The sequence below is a fragment of the Podarcis cretensis genome (assembly GCF_951804945.1).
Source record: "Podarcis cretensis genome assembly, chromosome: 8".
NCBI classification, from domain to species: domain Eukaryota; kingdom Metazoa; phylum Chordata; class Lepidosauria; order Squamata; family Lacertidae; genus Podarcis; species Podarcis cretensis.
The window spans coordinates 16,910,785-16,932,075 of NC_137177.1; the positions used below are offsets into that span (position 1 = coordinate 16,910,785).

Below are 21,291 nucleotides of genomic sequence, written 5' to 3' on the forward strand. Positions count from 1 at the left end.
CACCAACACCCAAGCATTCCCCCCCTTGGTTTGGTTTACTAAAGGGAGATCAATATTTTCAACAGCATTTTCAACTCCTCTTGTGCTTAGCAAAGCATTTACTGTCCTTTGTTTCCATACAATGCCTTCAGCCTACTTGTAGGGAAAGTAGAAAGGGATTTCCTATGCATGGCAGGTATGCGTTTGTGGGGAGGTGAAAGACAATAGCATACCCTCCTACATTTCTCCAGTGAAAATAGGGAGGTCCCATTCCATAATGACGATTTTACTATTTATACCCCACAAACCTTACTGGGTTGCCCCAGCCACATGCAGGCAGCTTCCAACATATATAAAAACATAATAAAACATTGAACATTTTTTCAAAAAAACTTCCCTAATACAGGATTGCTTTCAGACAGCTCAGGGGTCAGATAACTCCATACCCCCCAACATTTCTCCAATGGAAACAGGGACATCTTAAGGAAAAGTGGGATATTCTAGGATCAAATCAGAAACTGGGACAGCTTCTCTAAATCAGGGACATCCCTGAAAAACTTGGGGGGTTGCAATAGTCCCTTATATACAGATCATAGCTGTCAACTTTTCCCTTTTTTAAGGGAAATTCCCTTATTCCCTTATTCCGAATAGGATTCCTCGCAAGAAAAGGGAAAAGTTGACAGCTATGATACAGATCTCAGAGCTTGTTCCCTGAGACATCTTTCAACAGCCAAAGCAGGCTGGACCCTGACTGATATTGTGTGTTATCTGTTGGCAGATCACAAGGATGCCATTGCAAACAAGGTTGCCATCTTCGCAGGAGCAGCTCAAAAAATCCTAAAAGATATCTGCCATGATGCGCTTGAGGAGCGGGTCGGGGAAAGTGCTCTGCTTCAGCGGAGAACACCCATCGCAGAAAACGAGAGGGAGGGGGCGCGAAGGCGACGCTAACCCCCCGAAAAAAACTGGAGAGGAGGTCTCCAGTCGAAGCATCGAGCGGAGCAAAAAGGGGTTTCCTGTTCTTCATACCACAGAAAAAGATATAAAAACAGTGAGGAAGGAGGACAGGAAAACCTCGCGCTAAAGAGACTACACTCTCGATCGTGAGACTCCTCAAGACCCGGCAAAGCAAGCACCAGGTTTCTCATTTAAACTAACTGACGCTGAGAAAAGTCACCCCATCAAAAAAAAAAAGGGGGGGGGAGAACCAGCAACAACAGAAAGCGGGACTTGGTAAGCTTTATTTTAAGTAAGAACAGTGATAACAAAAAAATTATAAATGAGGCTCACCGTGTGGTGATTTAATCAAGTTGTGTGCAAAGAACCCTGCGACGGAGATTGCAGAAAGGGAAAGGGATATTGACTAACAGTGCATCAAACAAAGGGAGATTAAGAAAGGAGGGGGAAGCGAGGCAATAGCTGAGCTGGAAGGAAAAGAGGAGGAGAAGGGACACAGGAGAGCTTACATAGGAGAAAGAAGCCGTGGAGAAAGCACAGAGGCTGTAGGAGACGTGGGAGGAGCAGGACGTCGAGGGAACGCAGTACAAGGAGGGAAGAAGCGGAAAGAAGAAAGAAGGCAGTGGACTAAAAGCGGCTGAATAGGGAAGGGGGGATACCCACGAGTTTAAGGAGGAGAGAGGGTAAAGGGACAAAGAATTTAGATTTGCTACCAATTTGTGATGGTCGGTACTTGTTTCCTAAAGGCGGGCAAATGAAATCGCTCAGACAGATTTTGTTTGAATCCTGGGTTGTTGTTTTTACTGTCATTGAGGAAACCAAGGGAAATCTATCTGGAAGGCCCAACGTCATTAAGAGAAAGTGCTAAGCGGATACAAGGCAAGCATAGACGGATGCGGAGCTGACGCAGTCCCCCCGTGGGAGCCTTTTACGAAAGGATCTTCTGCAGCAGAAGCACCGGAAAGGTTGGGAGAAGGAGCGCAGAGGACTGAGATCCCCTTGAAATCTCTGGAGTACAGGTGGCCTTTTCAACAACGTCCGCACCTGTTAAGAGGTCGGCCTGGCCTCTGTTTATTGAAGCACAGATGGACTTAGTAGTACACCCCTTCATGATACTGCGCTGCCGTTGTCCGTCTGAACAGGGAAGATAAGATTAGGTAGCCTGGGAAATCATTGTCTCCAGTCAACTTGTCACCTCCAAATAAGCGTTTTGGTCAGCCCAATAGTGAAGTCCTAACTGCACCCCTTGGCTTTTATCCTGGTTGGGTGTGCTGGTGTTCAGGGCTTAATTAATATCACTTGTTGCTCATTTGTACTCTGTACTTTGTACTTCATTGTTGTCTGCAAGTTACTTGCATATTTTTACTATTACTTTATGCTAATTTGTATACTTCTTCCATGACATAAATTAGTTCTAAGCAGTTTCCATCCATTATGAAATCAAGTATTAAATCCACACATAGAATTGTGGAATCATAGAATTATACAGTTGGAAGGGACCACGAGGTTCATCTAGTCCAACCCCCCCATTAGTTCAGGAATATTTTGCCCAACACGGGGCTTGAACACACAACACTGAGCTCCTCACATCATTAAAATCTGCAATGAAATTCCATCAAAACATTAAAAAATATCCATTAATTAAAATTAGCAAGCTGGCTAATACGGATCCATTGGTAGAGTGATTGTGTTCCCTTCTACCCACCAAGCATCTGGGGTTGCTGCATGGCCTTCTCTCAAAGAAATGGCCCCATATTGTGCCTGACACAAGGCAGCAGAACCAGTTTGCTCTGTGTCTCCAGCTACACAAGGGTAAGATGCAATTGCACTGAGGATCAGCTCAGCTACAGATCACAGAATGGTGGAGTTGGGAGGGACCACGAGCCCCCAGCATGACCCTGAGATTAAGAGTCTCATGCTCAACCAACTGAACTCAAAGGCACGTTGTGCATGAAGCAAGACTTACTAATGTAGGTGGATGTGGCCACATCAAAGCAATAGCTCTCCAAACCGGTGCAATTCACCACCTTCGCATGGCACACGTCTGACGAGGAGTAACAGGTAGGGCATTGCTTTCCATTGACCTTCCTTTCTACTTGGGGTACTGCAAGCCAAAGAATAGGATTCATAATCAGCTTCAGGAATGGACTAAGGAGGAGGCAGAGGCTAAGAAGATAAGAAGAATCAGCTGAATCAGGCCAATGGCTTATCTAGCCCAGGATCTTGCTCTCACAGTAGCCAGCTAGATTGACGACATGAGCCCACTCCCATCCTGAAACTTCCAGCAACTGGTATTCTGTCCCCGACCATGGTGGAAGAACATAGCCATCATGGCTAGTAGCCATTGGTAGCTTTGTCCTCCATGAATTTGTTCAGTCCTCTTTTTAAAGCCATCCAAGTTGGTGGCCATCATGGCCTCCTTTGGGGGTGAGTTCCGTCATTTATATATGGGGCTGCCTCTGAAATGGCAAATTCTAGCCAAGCCCATAGCCAAGTAGATTGGAGTGGGGACAGTCACCTATGAATTTGTTCCAGTCCTCTTTTGAAGCCATCCTGGTTTGTTGCTATCTTGGTTAATAAAGCGTTAAAGGCTAAATACATTTAATTTATAGGTGGCTGTAGCCTAGAACAGCCTTCCCGCACATAGTGCCCGCTAGATGTTGTTTGAGTTCCACGTTCATAGCATACCATCCAACATTTCTCCAATGAAAACAGGAACGTCCCATTCTATCATGATATTTTTTACTATTTGTACCCCACACATATTACCGGGTTGCCCCAGCACTCTGAGCAGCTTTCAACATATATAAAAGCATAATAAAACATTAATCAATCTTCCCTACATAGGATTGCTGGGGTGTTGGATAACTCCATACTCTCCAACATTTCTCCAATGAAAACAGGGACATCCTAAGGGAAAATGGGACATTACGGGATCAAATCAGAAACTGGGATGGCTTCTCTAAATAAGGGACTGTCCCTGGAAAATAGGGACACTTGGAGGGTCTGACATGAGCCCCAGCCAGCAGGGTCAATTTATCTGGGGTGAGGAGAGCTGTAGGCCCAAACATCTGGAGGCCTTCAGGTTGAGGAGAGCCTGTGCTAGAGATAGATGTTGATGACAAATGGAACTGAATTGATTACAGATGGACAATTGTGGTGGCCCACCCTAGACTACATGTAATGGAGTAGAGGAAAGGAAGGGTTATGGTTCAGCGGTGTGGCATCTGCTCTGCAAGCAGAAAATCCCAGGTTCAATCCACAGCATCTCCAGGCAGAAAGGGTAACATCCGCTTCCCCAAACATTGGACAGGCACTGCCATAGGGTATGGAGTTATCCTTTAAAGCCTAGGACTCTCGTACCTACGGGACTGCCTCTCCCGGTATGTCCCACAGAGGACCTTACGGTCTTCAAACAAAAACATCTTGGAGGTCCTGGGCCACAGGGAGGTTAGGCTGGTCTCAACCAGAGCCATGGATTTTTCGGCTGCGGCTCCAATCTGGTGGAAATCTCTGTCACAAGAGACTAGGGCCCTGCGGGACTTGACATCTTTCCGCAGGGCCTGCAAGACAGAGCTGTTCCACCAGGCCTTTGGCCAGGGCACAGCCTGACCCCCTCCTTTGGTAATCCTCACAGAACTCTACCGCAATGGTTACCATTAATTTGATTTGAACTGATTTTATAATGAATTGATTTTAGAATGCTGTATTATTTTACTGTTGTTAGCTGCTCTGAGACCGGTTTCGGTCTGGGAGGGCGGGATATAAATAAATTATTTATTATTTATTTTATTATTAGACAATAGTGAGCCAGATGGACAGAAGTTTGCTTCCTTTTTCGTAAAACCGTTAATACCCGGGGAATCCGCGCTCCGCAAGACGAAAAATCGCAAGACGAAGCGACTCGTGGAACGAATTATTTTCATCTTGCAAGGCACCACTGTAGTTCCTTTTCAGCCATGGGGGCCTTTGGGCTAGTCACTGTCTCTCAGCCGAACCTTCCTCATGCAATTGTTGCGGTGATAAAATGAAGAAATTGAAAAGTGAGTACACAACATTGAGCCCTTTGAAGGAATGGTGGGATATCAAAATAATAATAATAATAATAATAATAATAATACTTACATTTAGGCTTGGCATTTTTGCAGTTGTCCCCTGTGCAACAGACCAAGTACATCCTGAATGTTCTCCCCAACCCAAGATAAAAGAACGCTGAGGGGGTGGAGCAGACCTTTGAAGAATCGCAGGTTTTCTCTACAGTGCGAATTTTACGTCCTTCTATGGGAGAAACGAGAGTGAGAGAAAGAGATAGGTTTGTTCAGTGATGAGCAAAACATCATTATGTCAAGCATTGTGTTTTTGGCTGGAAGATGCACATTTCTCAGATTTCTGAGATTTCTACCACTGATTGCAAGTATTTGGAAGCCAGCGGAGCGGGTGGGGGGGAGTATCCCCGCAATTTCCTCTTGGATTGAAGGGCATATCTTTGTTAAAAAGGGCGCAGTCTAATCTGACTTCTGCCCCTCTCCCAGAGACCCTAATTATTGAGAACACATCCTACCAGCTTCATATACCACACAGTGGCGTAGCGTGGGGGGTGCAGGGGGGGCCAGCCGCACCGGGCGCAACATCTGGGGTTAGGGCAAATCCACGGGTTAGGGGGCGCAAATCCACGGGTTAGGGGGCGCAAATTACTTGCCTTGCCCCGGGTGCTGACAACCCACGCTACGCCACTGATACCACAGATTATAAACTCAGTAACTATCCCCGTGGTTTTCTTCGGAGCTGAGGGCAATGAAACAATCGCTGAGACGGCTAGAGCGTCGGTGGCAGAAAACTCACTCCGAATCTGACCAGACACAGGTTAGAGCTCAACGTCGAGCCTACCAAGTGGCGATAGCGACGGCGAAGAAGACCTTCTTCACCGCCTCTATTGCATCTGCAGAAAATAGTAGCAGGAGACTCTTTCAAGTGGTCCACAATTTAACGGAACCACCTTTACCACCGGGGCCTTGTAAAGACCCCAAGATCTCCTGCAACTATTTTGCAAAGTTTTTTGCAGATAAAATCACCCATATTTGGAAGGAGCTAGACACCACCGTGGGAGCAGGGCTGGGGCGGGAGAGTGCTAGAGCCCTGTCTGGTCAAGTTGCATGGAATCAATTTCAATCCGTTACCCCCCCAAGGATGTGGACAGGCTGCTTGGACGCGTGAAACCAACCACCTGTCTCCTTGATCCTTGCCCATCCTGGCTAATAAAAGCAAGCCAGAAAGGGCTGGGCGATGGGCTCTGTGGGGTGGTGAATGCTTCCCTCTGTGAGGGAACATTCCCAGATCCGCTGAAAGAGGCGGTCATTAAACCGCTTCTTAAAAAAACATCTTTAGACCCGGCCAGTATGGCCAGCTATCGCCCAGTCTCAAATCTTCCATTCTTGGGCAAGGTGATTGAGCACGTGGTTGCTGAACAACTCCAGGCACGCCTGGAGGATGCAGACCATTTGGATCCCTTCCAATCAGGATTCAGGCCTCATCATGGGACTGAAACTGCCTTGGTCGCGCTGGTTGATGATCTCCGGCGAGCTAGGGACAAAAGTGAGAGTTGTTTCCTAGTTCTGCTGGATCTCTCAGCGGCCTTTGATACAATCAACCATAACATCCTTCTGGACCGTCTAGAGGGGCTGGGAGCTGGGGGCACTGTTATACAGTGGTTTCGCTCCTTCCTCCTGGGCCATGTTCAGAAAGTGGTGTTGGGGGATGAGTGTTCAGACCCTTGGGCCCTCACTTGTGGGGTGCCTCAGGGTTCCGTGCTCTCCCCCATGCTTTTTAACATCTATATGAAGCCGCTGGGAGAGATCTTCAGGGAGTTTGGACTGGGTGTCCATCAATATGCAGATGATACCCAGCTCTATCTCTCTTTCAAATCAGAACCAGTGAAGGTGGTGAAGGTCCTGTGTGAGTGCCTGGAGGCGGTTGGAGGATGGATGGCGGCTAATGGATTGAAGTGGAATCCTGACAAGACAGAAGTACTGTTTTGGGGGACAGGGGGCGGGCTGGTGTGGAGGACTCCCTGGTCCTGAATAGGGTAACTGTGCCCCTGAAGGACCAGGTGCGTAGCCTGGGAGTCATTTTGGACTCACAGCTGTCCATGGAGGCGCAGGTCAATTCTGTATCCAGGGCAGCTGTCTACCAACTCCACCTGGTACGCAGGCTGAGACCCTACCAGAGTGGTGCATGCTCTAGTTATCTCCCGCTTGGACTACTGCAATGCGCTCTACGTGGGGCTACCTCTGAAGGTGACTCGGAAACTACAACTAATCCAGAATGCGGCAGCTAGACTGGTGACTGGGGGCGGCCACCGAGACCACATAACACCGGTCTTGAAAGACCTACATTGGCTCCCAGTACGTTTCCGAGCACAATTCAAAGTGCTGGTGTTGACCTTTAAAGCCCTAAACGGCCTCGGCCCAGTATACCTGAAGGAGCGTCTCCACCCCCATCGTTCTGCCCGGACACTGAGGTCCAGCGCCGAGGGCCTTCTGGCGGTTCCCTCATTGCGAGAAGCAAAGCTACAGGGAACCAGGCAGAGGGCCATCTCGGTAGTGGCGCCCGCCCTGTGGAACGCCCTCCCATCAGATGTCAAAGCAATAAATAGCTACCTGACATTCAGAAGACATCTTAAGGCAGCCCTGTTCAGGGAAGTTTTTAATGTGTGATATTTTAGTGTATTTTTGGTTTCTATGGAAGCCGCCCAGAGTGGCTGGGGAAACCCAGCCAGATGGGCGGGGTACAAATAATAAATTATTATATTCTTATTATTATAACAGGTCCAAAGAAATGGACTCAGTAACCTGCAAGTCTCAAGGGGAAATTGAAGGGCAATAGTTCAGTGGCAGAGATCGACTGTGCATTTTGTATTGTGCAACATTTATTTGTGACCATTTTAAGACTGCTCTGCAGCAAAGCTTTGAAAGTCATTAATGCGGTGGAGAGCAAATCCATTTCTACACTGCACAAAGTCTGGATCAGGGATTCCGCCAGCAACAACTTGAACACCACCCACCCAGAGTACTTTCAGCAAATGCAACGACACAGGTGTCTTTCTTAGGAGAACAGGTCGCCATCTTGCCACTGCATCTGGTCCCAAGGCCGTAGCAAACTTCGCACTCCAGAGAAGCACCTGGCAGAGGAAAGAAAAGAGAGGTGCAGAGAAGGAATCCATTCATATACTTTTCTATAAAGATATATCTATATATAAATCCATTGACTTCCAACAACTTATGGCCCGAGGGACCTTCAAGCTGATTTTCATGTAGGTGGCAAAGAAATGAAAACAGAGAGGGTGAGATGAAGAAGAGAAAGGAAGGAAGGAATGGCATAAAGAGAGAAAAGGGGTGAGAGAAGGGAAGGTTGGGGCATATCCTCCATCATGTAGCCATGCCAATCATGTGATAGCTAACCTCAAACATAGGAAGCTGCCTTGGAATGAGCCGGATCCATTGATCTAGCAGTGGCTTCCATGGTTTCAAGCAGGAGGCATTCCCAGCTCTACCTATAGTTGCTGGGAACTGAACTTGGGATCTTCTGCATGGGGGAAAAATGCTCTATCGCTGTGTTGTTGGGCGAGATGCCTTCAAATCCCCCCATCCCCACCACCTCCCCCTCTGAGTGAGTGCACCTCCTTCTTAAAAGGTAAAGGGACCCCTGATCATTAGGTCCAGTCGTGACTGACTCTGGGGTTGCAGCGCTCATCTCGCTTTATTGGCCGAGGGAGCCGGCATACAGCTTCCGGGTCATGTGACTAGCATGACTAAGCCACTTCTGGCAAACCAGAGCAGCAAACTGAAACGCCGTTTACCTTCCCGCCGGAGCGGTACCTATTTATCTACTTGCACTTTGACGTGCTTTTGAACTGCTAGGTTGGCAGGAGCAGAGACCGAGCAATGGGAGCTCACCCCGTTGCAGGGATTCAAACCACCGACCTTCTGATCAGAAAGTCCTAGGCTCTGTGGTTTAACCCACAGTGCCACCCTTGCACCTCCTTCTAGTGATGGGCAAATCTGTCAATTTTGACTTATCATTTTACCTCTCTTAAGTTCATTTCTGGACATTTCCACATATCTCTCTCTCTCTCTCTCTCTCACACACACACACACACACACACACACTCATAAAAATTCAGCAGCGTTTATTGTGGGGTTTTCCTTACATTCATGCATTCATGCATTCATTCATTCATTCATTCATTCATTCATTCAATTCATTGAGCAGATCAGTTTTCCCCAATGTAACACATTTTCTTAATGTTCCAGTCACCAACATATGCATTCCTGAGTGCATTTTCTTGTATTATATGCATTTTCCCACACATTCCTTGGCTGGGGAAATTGCATTGCAGAATTCAGAGAAGGGTGAATTTCAAATGGTGATGGTGTCTCGAGCTTTATGAATTAGATAGGTCTGGCTATAAATGACATCTGAAGGCAGCCCTGTTTAGGGAAGCTTTTGATGCATTACTGTACAGTGGTACCTCGGATTACATATGCTTCAGGTTACAGACTCCGCTAAACCAGAAATAGTACCTCGGATTAAGAACTTTGCTTCAGGATGAGAACAGAAATCGTGCTCCAGTGGCACGGCAGCAGCAGGAGGCCCCATTAGCTAAAGTGGTGCTTCAGGTTAAGAACAGTTTCAGGTTAAGAATGGACCTCTGGAATGAATTAAGTACCTAACCTGAGGTACAACTGTATGTTAATATTTTGTTGGAAGCTGCCCAGAGTGGCTTGGGAAGCCCAGCCAGATGGGCGGGGTATGAATAATAAATTATTAGTAGTAGTAGTATTACGTTGTTATTATTATTAAATGCAAGCTTAGCCCAATTTCTGCCCCATCCCTACCTCCTCCTTTCTCTGCCCATTCACATGCCCTCTGGCCCTAATCCACGCAAGAGAGAGCACAAAGCAGGTGGCAGCTGCTGCCTTCATGTCCTTCCTCTGGCCCTTGCTGGAATGCTCAGAGAGGGCAGGGGAACCATGGGGGAGGCAGTAAGGAGAAAGACCAGAACCAGGATGCTCTGGGAATCAGCAGTGGGTTCCCAAACAGGCATGAGCCTCCACAGATGCCTAACAATGCCACCTACTGATGCCATCCCTGAGTGACCTCAATTTGGCCCTGGCCCTATTTGCCCCACTGTAAAAGAAAAGAAAATCTCCAGTAGGCTACCAGCATCTCCTTACCTGTAGTTAGAATAACAAAGAAGGGGAAGAGCCTCAGGAGATCCTGCATGGTAATGATGATGAGAAATACATGTGACGAATCAACTTCTTTGGCTCAAAGAGCCTGTAATGACAGCCAGAGGAAGCATGTTTGACAACTGGCAGCTTTCACCAGTGTGCATTTACACCAAGGGTGGGAGACCTGTAGCCTGTCACTTGTTCTTGAGCCACTGCTCTGATCATCCCTGGCCACTGACCATGGTGGGCTTCCAGAGGCACCAGGTTGGCCACCGTGCAAAAGATGATGCTAGGCTAGGTATGCTTTGGGTCTATCATAGAACTGTAGAGTTGGAAGGGACCCAGAGGGTCGTCCAGTCCAACCCCTTTGCGGTGCAGAAATCTCAACTAAATCATCCATGGCAGGTGGCCATGGTTTTCTGCTCAAAACCCTCCAAGGAAGGAAAGTCCACCGCCACTCGTGGAAGTCTGCTCTCCCCTGACTCAGTAGGGTTCTTCTCAGCTCCTTCTGTTATTATGAAAAAGAAGGAACTGCATTTAAACTCCTGTTCAACCTACCTCCAGTAACTGACACGTAGGCCTTTAAGATTCCACATCTCTTAAAGTGACAGAACCGTAAGTCACCACAACAGACGGGTGCCTTCCTTGGCATGGAATCAACCAGACAGCTGTAGGAGGCTATGAAAGGGAGATGACAATCCACTCTGCCATTGGTCAGCCCTAGCTGCTCCCTCAAGTACCAAGCTTGGATGACATGAGACCTGTCAAGGGAGAATAGAGCCCTATATTTCAAGACACACCAGTCTTGAAAGATCTACATTGGCTCCCAGTACGTTTCCGAGCACAATTTAAAATGTTGGTGCTGACCTTTAAAGCCCTAAATGGCCTCAGTCCAGTATACCTGAAGGAGTGTCTCCACCCCAATTATTCTGTCCGGACACTGAGGTCCAGCACCGAGGGTTCCCTCACTGCAAGAAGCCAAGTTACAGGGAACCAGGCAGAGGGCCTTCTCAGTAGTGGCACCCACCCTGTGTAACACCCTCCCACCAGATGTCAAAGAGAAGAACAACTACCAGACTTTTAGAGGACATCTGAAGGCAGCCCTGTTTAGGGAAGCTTTTAATGTTTAACAGACCACTGTATTTTAATACTTTGTTGGAAGCTGCCCAGAGTGGCTGGGGCCCAGACAAAAAAACCTGGGACTCAGCCCTTGGTGATTCAGATGATGTCTAATATCCAGAGTCTAACACCAACCCTGAAAGTGATTCTACTCATTAAGTTCAATCAGCCTCAGCCAGCAGACTCCCAGAGCTTCTAGACCCACCCCCTTCCATGACGATGTGCTGACACAGCTGTAACGATCAAGCTCCTTACACAACTTCAATGTTGCCATGGTTGACACTTCATTTCTCGCAATTAGGAAACCGCCAGAAAGCCCTCGGAGCTGGATCTCAATGTCTGGGCTGAACAATGGGGGTCTTGACACAAATTACATTTTTTTAAAAAAAAGAGAGAGAATTACAATTCAAATTGCAATGGATTTCAACCTGAGGTTTATTTTCACTCTGTGAATCAGAGAAAATCCGTCCGGAAGGCCAAACGGCAGTTGGAAAAAGTTGCCTATAGATAGAAGGGAGGCTTGATTGAATACAGAGCTGATGCAATCCCATGCACGTGCCTGTTTATGAGAGGATCTTCAGGAGCAGGAGCCCAGAGAAGGTTGGAAGGAAGAGATCAGAGCACTGAGCTCCCCGGGAAACATTTGGTGAACATTCTGCCTTCCTAAGCTCATCAGAACCCCCCAACATGGGAATGCGGCCACTTTTTAGTGAGAGACAGAAGGACTTACTAGTGCAGCCTTTAAGGGTCCTGTCCACGATTTTTTCTGGAAATGGAAGACAGGAGAAGACGTTAATTTCTTCCAGCTATTCTCCAAACCAGTACATCCCACCTAGATGAAATTTACCCTCTCCTTGCCACTAAACAAATCTGGTACTTAAGGAATGGAGCTTAAAAAAAATGGCTATCAACCCTGTGGGGATGAGCAAATATGTCAATTTCAGTTTCTCTTGTCTCCAATCTTAAATCGAGTTCTCCACATTTTCATATCACTTTGCATTTTTTTAACATCCCCCATGAAAACGCACCACAAATTTAGTATGTTTCTCCCAATACACACACGTTTGCATGCAATTTTGCCCCCAATAATAATAATAATAGCAAATTACCCTAACAGAATGTGTTTTTGTACACATGCCTTGGTTGGAGAACTGCACAATGAAATTTAGCAAAGTGCCAATTCCGAAGGACAAAATTTTGTGTTACAAAATGAGATCAAAGCATTCACGTAAGAAGCAAACACAATGGGAGCAATTTAAATAAGAGAATTAGAGGTAGGTATTTTGTTTTCTATAAAAGCTCACGTCTTAGGGAAGTGAAGAGTGGCAGGCCTTAAATCACCATGGCACGGCTTACACATGATCCTATGTGAAAATAGGTGGAAAGGAGGATTTGGGGTCCCAAGTCATGCTGCATCTGGGGTTGCACTTACCAGAATGCACGTGTGCCGATATATCAAAGCAGTATATGTTGGCTCCCGTGCAATTCACCACCTCCTCTTTGCATGTGTTTGACCATTCGTGGCAGGCAGGGCACTGCTTTCCATTCCATTTCATTTCTAATGGCGGCACTGAAAACAGGTGTAGAAACACTCAAGGATCTGAAAGAGGCAGCTCAGAGTTTACAACTTTGGAGGCAGATGGTGTGCTGCCCATCCAGCTCCATTCTGACTTCCGCCTAATGATCCCTGGCATGCAACCAGTCCGCTAAACAGTAATGAGTCTCCTTAAGCAGGGCCATCTTTACCCAGGAGGTCCAAGGGGTGCAGGGCACCCGGGCGCTGAATTCTGAGTGGCACCAAATGTATACCTACTGTATACCGGTCCCTCTCAATTGACGGCAGTGGAAAGCAATGGAGCGAAAGTCCCTGCCCCCCCTCACCCCGTTGCTCTGTTACTTACTCCGTAGCGTCAAATATGACAAGTCAGGAAACAAAAGCAGCTATTTCCACCCCCTCCCCAAAAAAGCTCAATAACTTTGAGCTCACCCCACCTTAAAATTTGGGGATGGCTAAACTAAATTTGGGGATGCTGGGCGGATCTTTGCATCCCGGCGGAGCATATGCTAAAGACAGCCCTGTCCGTCAGCTTTATGTACATTTATTTACAAAAAACACAAACATCTCCACAGCAAAACTTCCCGCCCTCTCTCGGCAAAGGAGTTGCTCAGTCCGACTCAGAATCCCTCCCCCAACAGGAAGGACGCCAGGACCGTGCCTTTCTCCTCCTCCCCTTCCGCAACTCTCTGAGCCTCTCCAATCTCCTGGTTGTTGTTGTTTGGTCGTTTAGTCGTGTCCAACTCTTCGTGACCCCATGGACCAGAGCACGTCAGGCACTCCTGTCTTCCACTGCCTCCGGCAGTTTAGTCAGACTCATGTTCATAGCTTCGAGAACACTGTCCAACCATCTCGTCCTCTGTCGTCCCCTTCTCCTAATGCCCTCAATCTTTCCTCAGTAGCATGTTGGACGCCTTCCGACCTGAGGGGCTCATCTTCCAGCGTCATAACTTTTATATGCCTGTTGCCTTTGTCCATGGGGTTTTCTTGGCAGGGATACTGGAGTGGCTTGCCGGTTCCTGCTCCAGGTGGATCACGTTTGGTCAAAACTCTCCACTATGACCTGTCCATCTTGGGTGGCCCTGCACGCCATAGCTCATAGCTTCCCTGAGTTATTCAAGCCCCTTCGCCACGGCAAGGCAGTGATCCATGAAGGGGAATCTCCTGGTACAGGGACTGAAAAGCTGGCCTTCCCCCTGCCTACTCTCAGTGGACACTGTCTCTGCCTCTTGCCTATCTGCTGGTAGGCCGGCTTCACTCGGGCTGCCTTCCAACTCTCCTTCACCCTGAGAGCTAACAGTGAATGTCTTGCCTGGGAAGGAAGGAGCTTCTCTAACTCAGACAGACAGCTCTCAGCTGAAGAGTCAGCTCCTTGCTCAATTTCCGAGGCTGACCCTTCTGCTGCGCCCTGGGGGACCACGATCCTGGCATTCCGTTGTCAACGCCCAGTCCAAAATAGCACCAGCTACCGGTGGGTGAAAGCAATGCTAGAGAAATTTTGAAAGGGGATGAGGTTCACTAGTGGAGGAGGCACCCACCAGCAGCTAGTAACCTAAATGCCACCTCCATGTTTAGAGGCTGGTTGGTAAGAGTGGAGGACTGGACCTACCCCTTATCACCATAAGCCAACTTTACTAGGTGGGCTGGGCCACAGTCCTGTCATCACCCGTCCATGAAAGAGGCTCACCAAGCAGCTGATTGGTACTGGCAACGTGCTTTCAAAAGGCCTTGCAGTAAGCACTGATCAGCTGAATGAAGAAGGTCTGTTCCATCCCCTCACTGCAAGAAGTGAAGTTACAGGGAACCAGGCAGAGGGCCTTCTCGGTGGTACACCTCTCATCAGATGTCAAGGAGATAAAGAACTACACAACTTTTAGAAGCTCTTTGGCAATCACTCGTAGCCGAGTGAGATTATTGAAGGCAGTCCTGTATCGGGAAGTTTTTAACGCTTGACGTTTTATTATGTTTTTATATTCTGCTGGAAACCACCCAGAGCAGCTGGGGAAACCCATCCAAATGGGCAGGGTATTAATAATAATAATAATAATAATAATAATAATAATGTTTCAATTGGATTCAAACTGTGCCTGCAAATGGACATTTCTTCCCCTGCAAACTGGCAAGCTGTCTGGAGTTCGTATCCATACCACTCCTCCAAAACGACCTCCAGAGGGATTCATTGACAGTGCACATCAGAGGTGCTTTCATGGGATAGGGTCAGAGGTTAGCAGTCTGTGGTTTGCGGTCTGTGGTTGCAGAGGGTTGAGGACTCCTTACTATTTTTGCACAGGGTCCCTGCCTCCAGCATTCTACGGTTAGGCATAATCGTTTAACTGAACAGTTGAAATATAAAATAACTCTCTATATATGTCTGTCTGTCTGTGTACCACTGAAAGCACGATATGGAAACGTTTGTCCACTGAAGCTAAGCAAAAGAGCTGCCGAGAGCCTAACAGGAAATGATTAATTAACTGAGAATGCAGCTCTGCTAGCTCTGCCACAAGGTGTTTAACTAAGATCACACGAGAAAGGATTGTGTTACAGGTCTCCATTTTGGGCGTGCAAATTAGCTCTTGGTTCTGAAGCACCGAAGAGAAAGGATGTTTAAGCCATTCTCTCTCCAAGAGCACAGCCTCAGGCTGCAGTGCAAGTGGTTTGGAGAGGCAGTGCTTTGCTTTCATCTCTAGATATAAAGAAATTGGTATTTCTAAGATATTTTGCTCCCTATCTGGAAATGTCAGCGTTTGAATCTGAGATGCCATGATGGGGGGAAAAGCATGGGGAGAGGATCACACACACACACACACACACACACACACAAACACAAACACACAAACAAACAAACAAATGATAGACCTACAATTAGGGTTAACTATGCCACACATCTTCTCATTGCAGCAGGAGGCAACTATCCTTAAAGCTTTCCCAGGTCCAAAGTACAATTCCATGGCAGTATTGGCACACTCCTCCAGAGTGACACAGTCTTTGTCTACACTGCGTTCAACGTTTTCACCTACAATGGATGAGAGGGAGTGGGTCAATTTGATTTCACTGCATTTCCTACATTTATATCCCACCTGTTCCTCCAAAGAACTCAAGTCAGCCTCCATGGTTAGACTGAAAGATCGGGCCAAGATCACCCAATAAGCTTCTTTGGTCTCCCCAGCCTTAGTCTAACACACTAGGTAAAAAGGTAAAGGACCCCTGGACGGTTAAGTCCAGTCAAAGGCGACTATGGGGTTGTGGCGCTCATCTCGTTTTAAGGCCGAGGGAGCCAGCGTTTGTCCACAGACAGCTTTCCGGGTCATGTGGCCAGCATGACTAAGCTGCTTCTGGCGCAACAGGACACCATGACGGAAGCCAGAGCACACGGAAATGCCGTTTACCTTCCCGCCTCAGTGGTACCTGTTTATCTACTTGCACTGGCATGCTTTCGAACTGCTAGGTTGGCAGGAGCTGGGACAAAGCAAAGGGAGCTCACCCTGCCACAGTGATTCAAACCGCTGAAATTCCAATCAGCAAGTCCAAGAGGCTCAGTGGTTTAGACCACAGCGCCATCCGTGTCCCTTCCAACACTCTAAACCAGTGTAGCAAGCATGTCATGAAGATTCAAGGACAACCAAAGAAACATTTAAACAAGAAGAGTGAGCGGACTTCCGCAAGTGGGGAGCCACCACAGAAAAGGCCTGTTCCCATGTTGCCGCCCTCCAGACCTCTTGCAAAGGAGGCTCATGAAGAAGGGCCTCAGATGATGACCACAGTGTCTGCATCAGTATATATGGAAAGAGGTGGTCCTTGGGGTATTGCAGTCCTGAGCTGTTGAAGGCTTGATAGGTCCAAACCAGTGCTTTGAATTGGACCTGAAAACTAATGGGCCGTTAGAACAGTAGATGCCAAGATTTAAGGCATGACTCAATCAGCTTGTTCATTGAGGTGATTACTGAAGATAACATGAGGCAAGGACCCGTCCAACATGCAATCCCTGCCCTAACAGTCAGTGACCTTGGCTGATCTTGTCCTGTGCCCACGTGTCCTGAGGGCAAGGGTCATAGCTCAGTGGTAGACCACCTGCTGTGGATGCAGAAGATCCCAAGTTCCCTCCCCAGCATCACCAGGTAGGACTTGGAGAAAGATTCCCTGTCTGAGATCCTGGACAGGTCCGCATAGACCATACTGAGCCAGGTGGACCAAAGTTCTGACTCTACCTATGTTTCAATAACCTCAATCCCACTCACGTAGAGTATTTTCGGAGTATGCAATCATGCAGGTATCTTTCTCGGGAGCGCAGGTTGTCAACGTGCCATTGCAGATGTATCCTTCGGCCGAACAAACTTCACATGTTATAGAAGCTCCTGGAGAAAGAGGAAGGTTGCAGGCCTTTTAAAAAAAAAAATGACTAACCCTATTTGTGTGATTACGCTTTATTGAAAATGGTTATTAATGCCATATTCTAAATTGCTTCCAAAGCTGTTTCTTTTAAAAATAAATCAAATTTAAAAAATAATAATTAAAGATTAAAAAAATCTTGGATATGCCTTCCGTCTCATACTCCTGCCAGTCTCGTGATGCCAATTCGCATCTGACCCGAGCTACCCCAATGGAATAAATCTCCCGTGAGTGAGCCGTCCTTCCATACCTCTTGTAAGGAGGACAAAGAAGATGGAGAGTTTCAGGAGATCCTGCATGGTGATGGTGAGGGGAGAGCCAGAGAAACTGTGTCCGAGGTGAATTGAATACCCTGGCTGAAAGGACCTGAAACAACAGGGGGGTGGAGCCCAGTCAGCTGACCTGGGTAAAATGCCCAGAGGATCTTGAAGAGCTTCCTCTGGGCGGCTCCCAACAGAATATTAAAAACACAATAAAACAACAAACATTCAAAACTTCCCTAAACAGGGCTGCCTTCAGATGTCTTCTAAAAGTCAGATAGTTGTTTATTTCCTTGACATCTGATGGGAGGCCGTTCCACAGGGCGGGCACCACTACCAAGAAGGCCCTCTGCCTGGTTCCCTGTAACCTCACTTCTCGCAGGGAGGGAACCACCAGAAGGCCCTCGGAGCTGGACCTCAGTGTCAAGGCTGAACGGTGGTACTACAGTGGTACCTCGGGTTACATATGCTTCAGGTCACATACGCTTCAGGTTACAGACTCTGTTAACCCAGAAATAGTACCTCAGGTTAAGAACTTTGCTTCAGGATGAGAACAGAAATTGTAATCCCGCGGCATGGCAGCAGTGGGAGGCCCCATTAGCTAAAGTGGTGCTTCAGGTTAAGAACAGTTTCAGCTTAAGAACAGACCTCTGGAACGAATTAAGTACTTAACCCGAGGTACCACTGTACTGTAGTATGTTGCACTAAGGCTCAAACTCTGTTTGAAAGGGTTTTTTAAATTGAATTTGTTATTATATATTATAAACCGCATGATGCTAAGAGAGCTTCTAAACACTTTACAAAAATATGCAACAGAACATTAAATGATTGATAACACACAGTCTAAAGCAAGTATTTAAGAGTATTCAAAAGATGATTAAAGTCAGCAGTGGTTAAAAGGAAGTAAATCGCATGCAGCTTCTATGTGTTCAGATGGGCTGGCCCTAACGAAAATGTTTTGAGCAGTTGCTGGAAAGATTACAGTGAGAGCACCTGCCTTGTATCAGTTGGAAGGGAGCTTCAAAGTGTGGGTTCTGGAAGGCCAGGGGGGGGAATGGGGGGCAGACAGGTTTTATTCTGTGTTTTTTTCCAAAGCCGTTTTCCCCCCCAGGAAAAATGGGGGGGGGGGGAGTGTGTGGAATATTCAAACTATATCAAACTATTTTTTTCAATTTTTCTGGGGAAAAACAGGGGGAAACACGTTTCCCCCCCAATTTTTCCAGGTTTTTTTCCAGGTCTTCCCACCTCTAGCTTTAACGTTGAGCTACAACCATCGCCACTGATTATAAGTACGCATCATCCCCAGGAATAACTAAACAGTCCAAAAGAAGAAGAAGAAAGAAAACTGAGAAATGTTTGCATCATGAGAGAGGTTTTTCTTCCTCTCACACCTAACCTTTAGTACCTGGAGGAAGAAAAGATTCGGGAAAAGACAAGAGGAGAAGTCCTTTTTCAAACAGTGTATCATCATACTATGGCATCTTCTGCCAAAAGATGTGGGTATAACCATCAATTTAGATGGATTTGAACAGGGGTTAAACAAATTCAGGGTGGGTAAAGCTATCAGTAAGGGACACAGGTGGCGCTGTGGGTTAAACCACAGAGCCTAGGACTTGCCGATTAGAAGGTCGGCAGTTCAAATCCCCACGAGGGGGTGAGCTCCCATTGCTCGGTCCCTGCTCCTGCCAACCTAGCAGTTCGAAAGCATGTCAAAGTGCAAGTAGATAAATAGGTACCGCTCCGGCAGGAAGGTAAACAGCATTTCCGTGCGCTGCTCTGGTTCGCCAGAAGCGGCTTAGTCATGCTGGCCACATGACCCGGAAGATGTACGCCGGCTCCCTTGGCTAGTAAAGCGAGATGAACGCCGCAACCCCAGAGTCGGTCACGACTGGACCTAATTGTCAGGGGTCCCTTTACCTTTACCTTTAAAGCTATCAGTGGCCACTAGCTATTATGGTCACATGTTTCCTCCAGTATCAGGGCAGCACACCTTCGAATAGTAGTCATCTGGGGATGGGAAAAGGATAAAGTGCTTGTGCTCTGCTTTTGGGCTGAGTCTATCGGGAAACTTTTGAGTTTCCAGGAGCACACAGAGTAGCCACAATGGAAAAGAGTGTGCCAAACTAGATATTCATTAAGGCTCTTCTCAGGTCCTTCTGTTCTTGTGAAAAGAAAATAACTGGATTTAAACCAGAGTTCAGCTTACCTCCCAACAGCAGATGTATAAGCCTTTAAGATTCCATGCCTCCTAAGGTGACAGGAGCGTTATCATCGTGACTTTTATTAGGAACCCCCCCCCCTAAGATTCCATAGAAGCCAGAGGTGATTCCAAATTCTACTCTCACATCTAAAGAATTTATTTCCTCCTTGTTCACAGCAGCCAAGCTATTGCCCAGCAATGGAAGGAAGTTTCTAATAGACTAATTGAGGCTTAGGTTGACAATATCTGGAACATAGCTCTGTCAGAACACCTCACACATCGAGTAGTCAAAGGCATTTCCAAAAAAGATACATTTGGCACTATTTTGTCTCCTTTTCCTTTTATTAATACCGTATTTTTCGTCCCATAGGATGCTCCGTCCCATAGGACGCACCTAGGGTTTTTTTTTTTGGGGGGGGGGGAAATAAAGGAAATTTTTTCCCCTTTATTTCCCCCCCCCCAAAAGCAGGTCGGGGAAACTGAACCAGGTCGAGGAACGGTGCTGCACCTCCCTGCTGTCCCCCGAGCTTGTGGGGCTGGCCGATGTCTGCACACCGACCCCTCTCGCTCTCCAAGCTTCAGCGAAAGCCTGCATTCGCCCCAGAGGATGCACCCAGATTTCCCCTTCATTTTTGGAGGGGGAAAAGTGCGTCCTATAGGGCGAAAAATACGGTAATAAAAAATGTTTTAATGCCATCAACATTGGAAGAATGCTTATGGACAGGGTATATTGATTGGAAACTTTAAAGGAGCCACTGTGGCAGTTTGAATCATAGGATTGTAGATTTGGAAGGGACCCTAAGGGTCATCTAGTCCAACTCCCTGCAATGCAGTAATCTCAGCAAAAGCATCCATGACAGATGGCCATTTAACCTCTGCTTAAAAACATCTGAGGAAGTAGAGTTAGATATCGACTGAAAACACTAAATGAGCCAACATGGCAGTAATGTATAATTCAGCGCTTTTTTTTCCTGGGGGGAAGCAGGGATACACATACCCCTAAACATTTTGTGAATCTAACAGGAGAAGAACCTAAAAAAAATTAAGTTTTTTCTCTAGCATGGTGAATTGTCAGTTCGGTTGCTACCCCCGATGGCGGCTTATAAAATGGTGTTTTTCTTGAGTCAAAATGAGAGCACCCTTAAACATTTTGTAAGAAAAAAAGCTCTGGTATAATTAATGCTTTTTGTGATCATTTTATAATATTGTAGCAATGGACAAAGTTGGATTACAACCTTTAATTTTGTTTGAAGTTTAAAAATTAAAAAATAAAATAAAATGAGATCGCTCTTCCATTGAAATCATTCTATGCGTATTCACTAGATGGCACTGTCATGGACTGTAATGGTGGCATACAATTAATCCAGAATGCGGCAGCTAGACTGGTGACTGGGAGTGGCTGCCAAGACCATATAACACTTGTCCTGAAAGACCTACATTGGCTCCCAGTACGTTCCCAAGCACAATTCAAAGTGTTGGTGCTGACCTTTAAAGCCCTAAACGGCCTCAGTCCAGTATATTTGAAGGAGTGTCTCCACCCCCATCGTTCAACCTGGACACTGAAATCCAGCTCCGAGGGCCTTCTGGTAGTTCCCTCACTGCGAA

General features: G+C 46.9%; 1 protein-coding gene across 1 annotated transcript; it reads right to left on the reverse strand.

Annotated features, from left to right (window-relative positions):
* Positions 1 to 1,709: 1,709 nt before the first annotated feature.
* Positions 1,710 to 19,750, reverse strand: LOC307223290 (uncharacterized protein). Its single transcript, XM_079989228.1, has 10 exons — positions 19,693 to 19,750; positions 17,477 to 17,592; positions 17,076 to 17,192; positions 15,701 to 15,853; positions 12,718 to 12,855; positions 12,016 to 12,051; positions 7,997 to 8,113; positions 5,062 to 5,214; positions 2,903 to 3,040; positions 1,710 to 2,070 (listed from the first exon to the last, which is right to left on the reverse strand). The coding sequence occupies exons 2-10, from the start codon at positions 17,523 to 17,525 to the stop codon at positions 1,865 to 1,867; spliced, it is 1,107 nt and encodes a 368-aa protein (XP_079845354.1). The 5' UTR covers positions 17,526 to 17,592; positions 19,693 to 19,750; the 3' UTR covers positions 1,710 to 1,864.
* Positions 19,751 to 21,291: the final 1,541 nt, after the last annotated feature.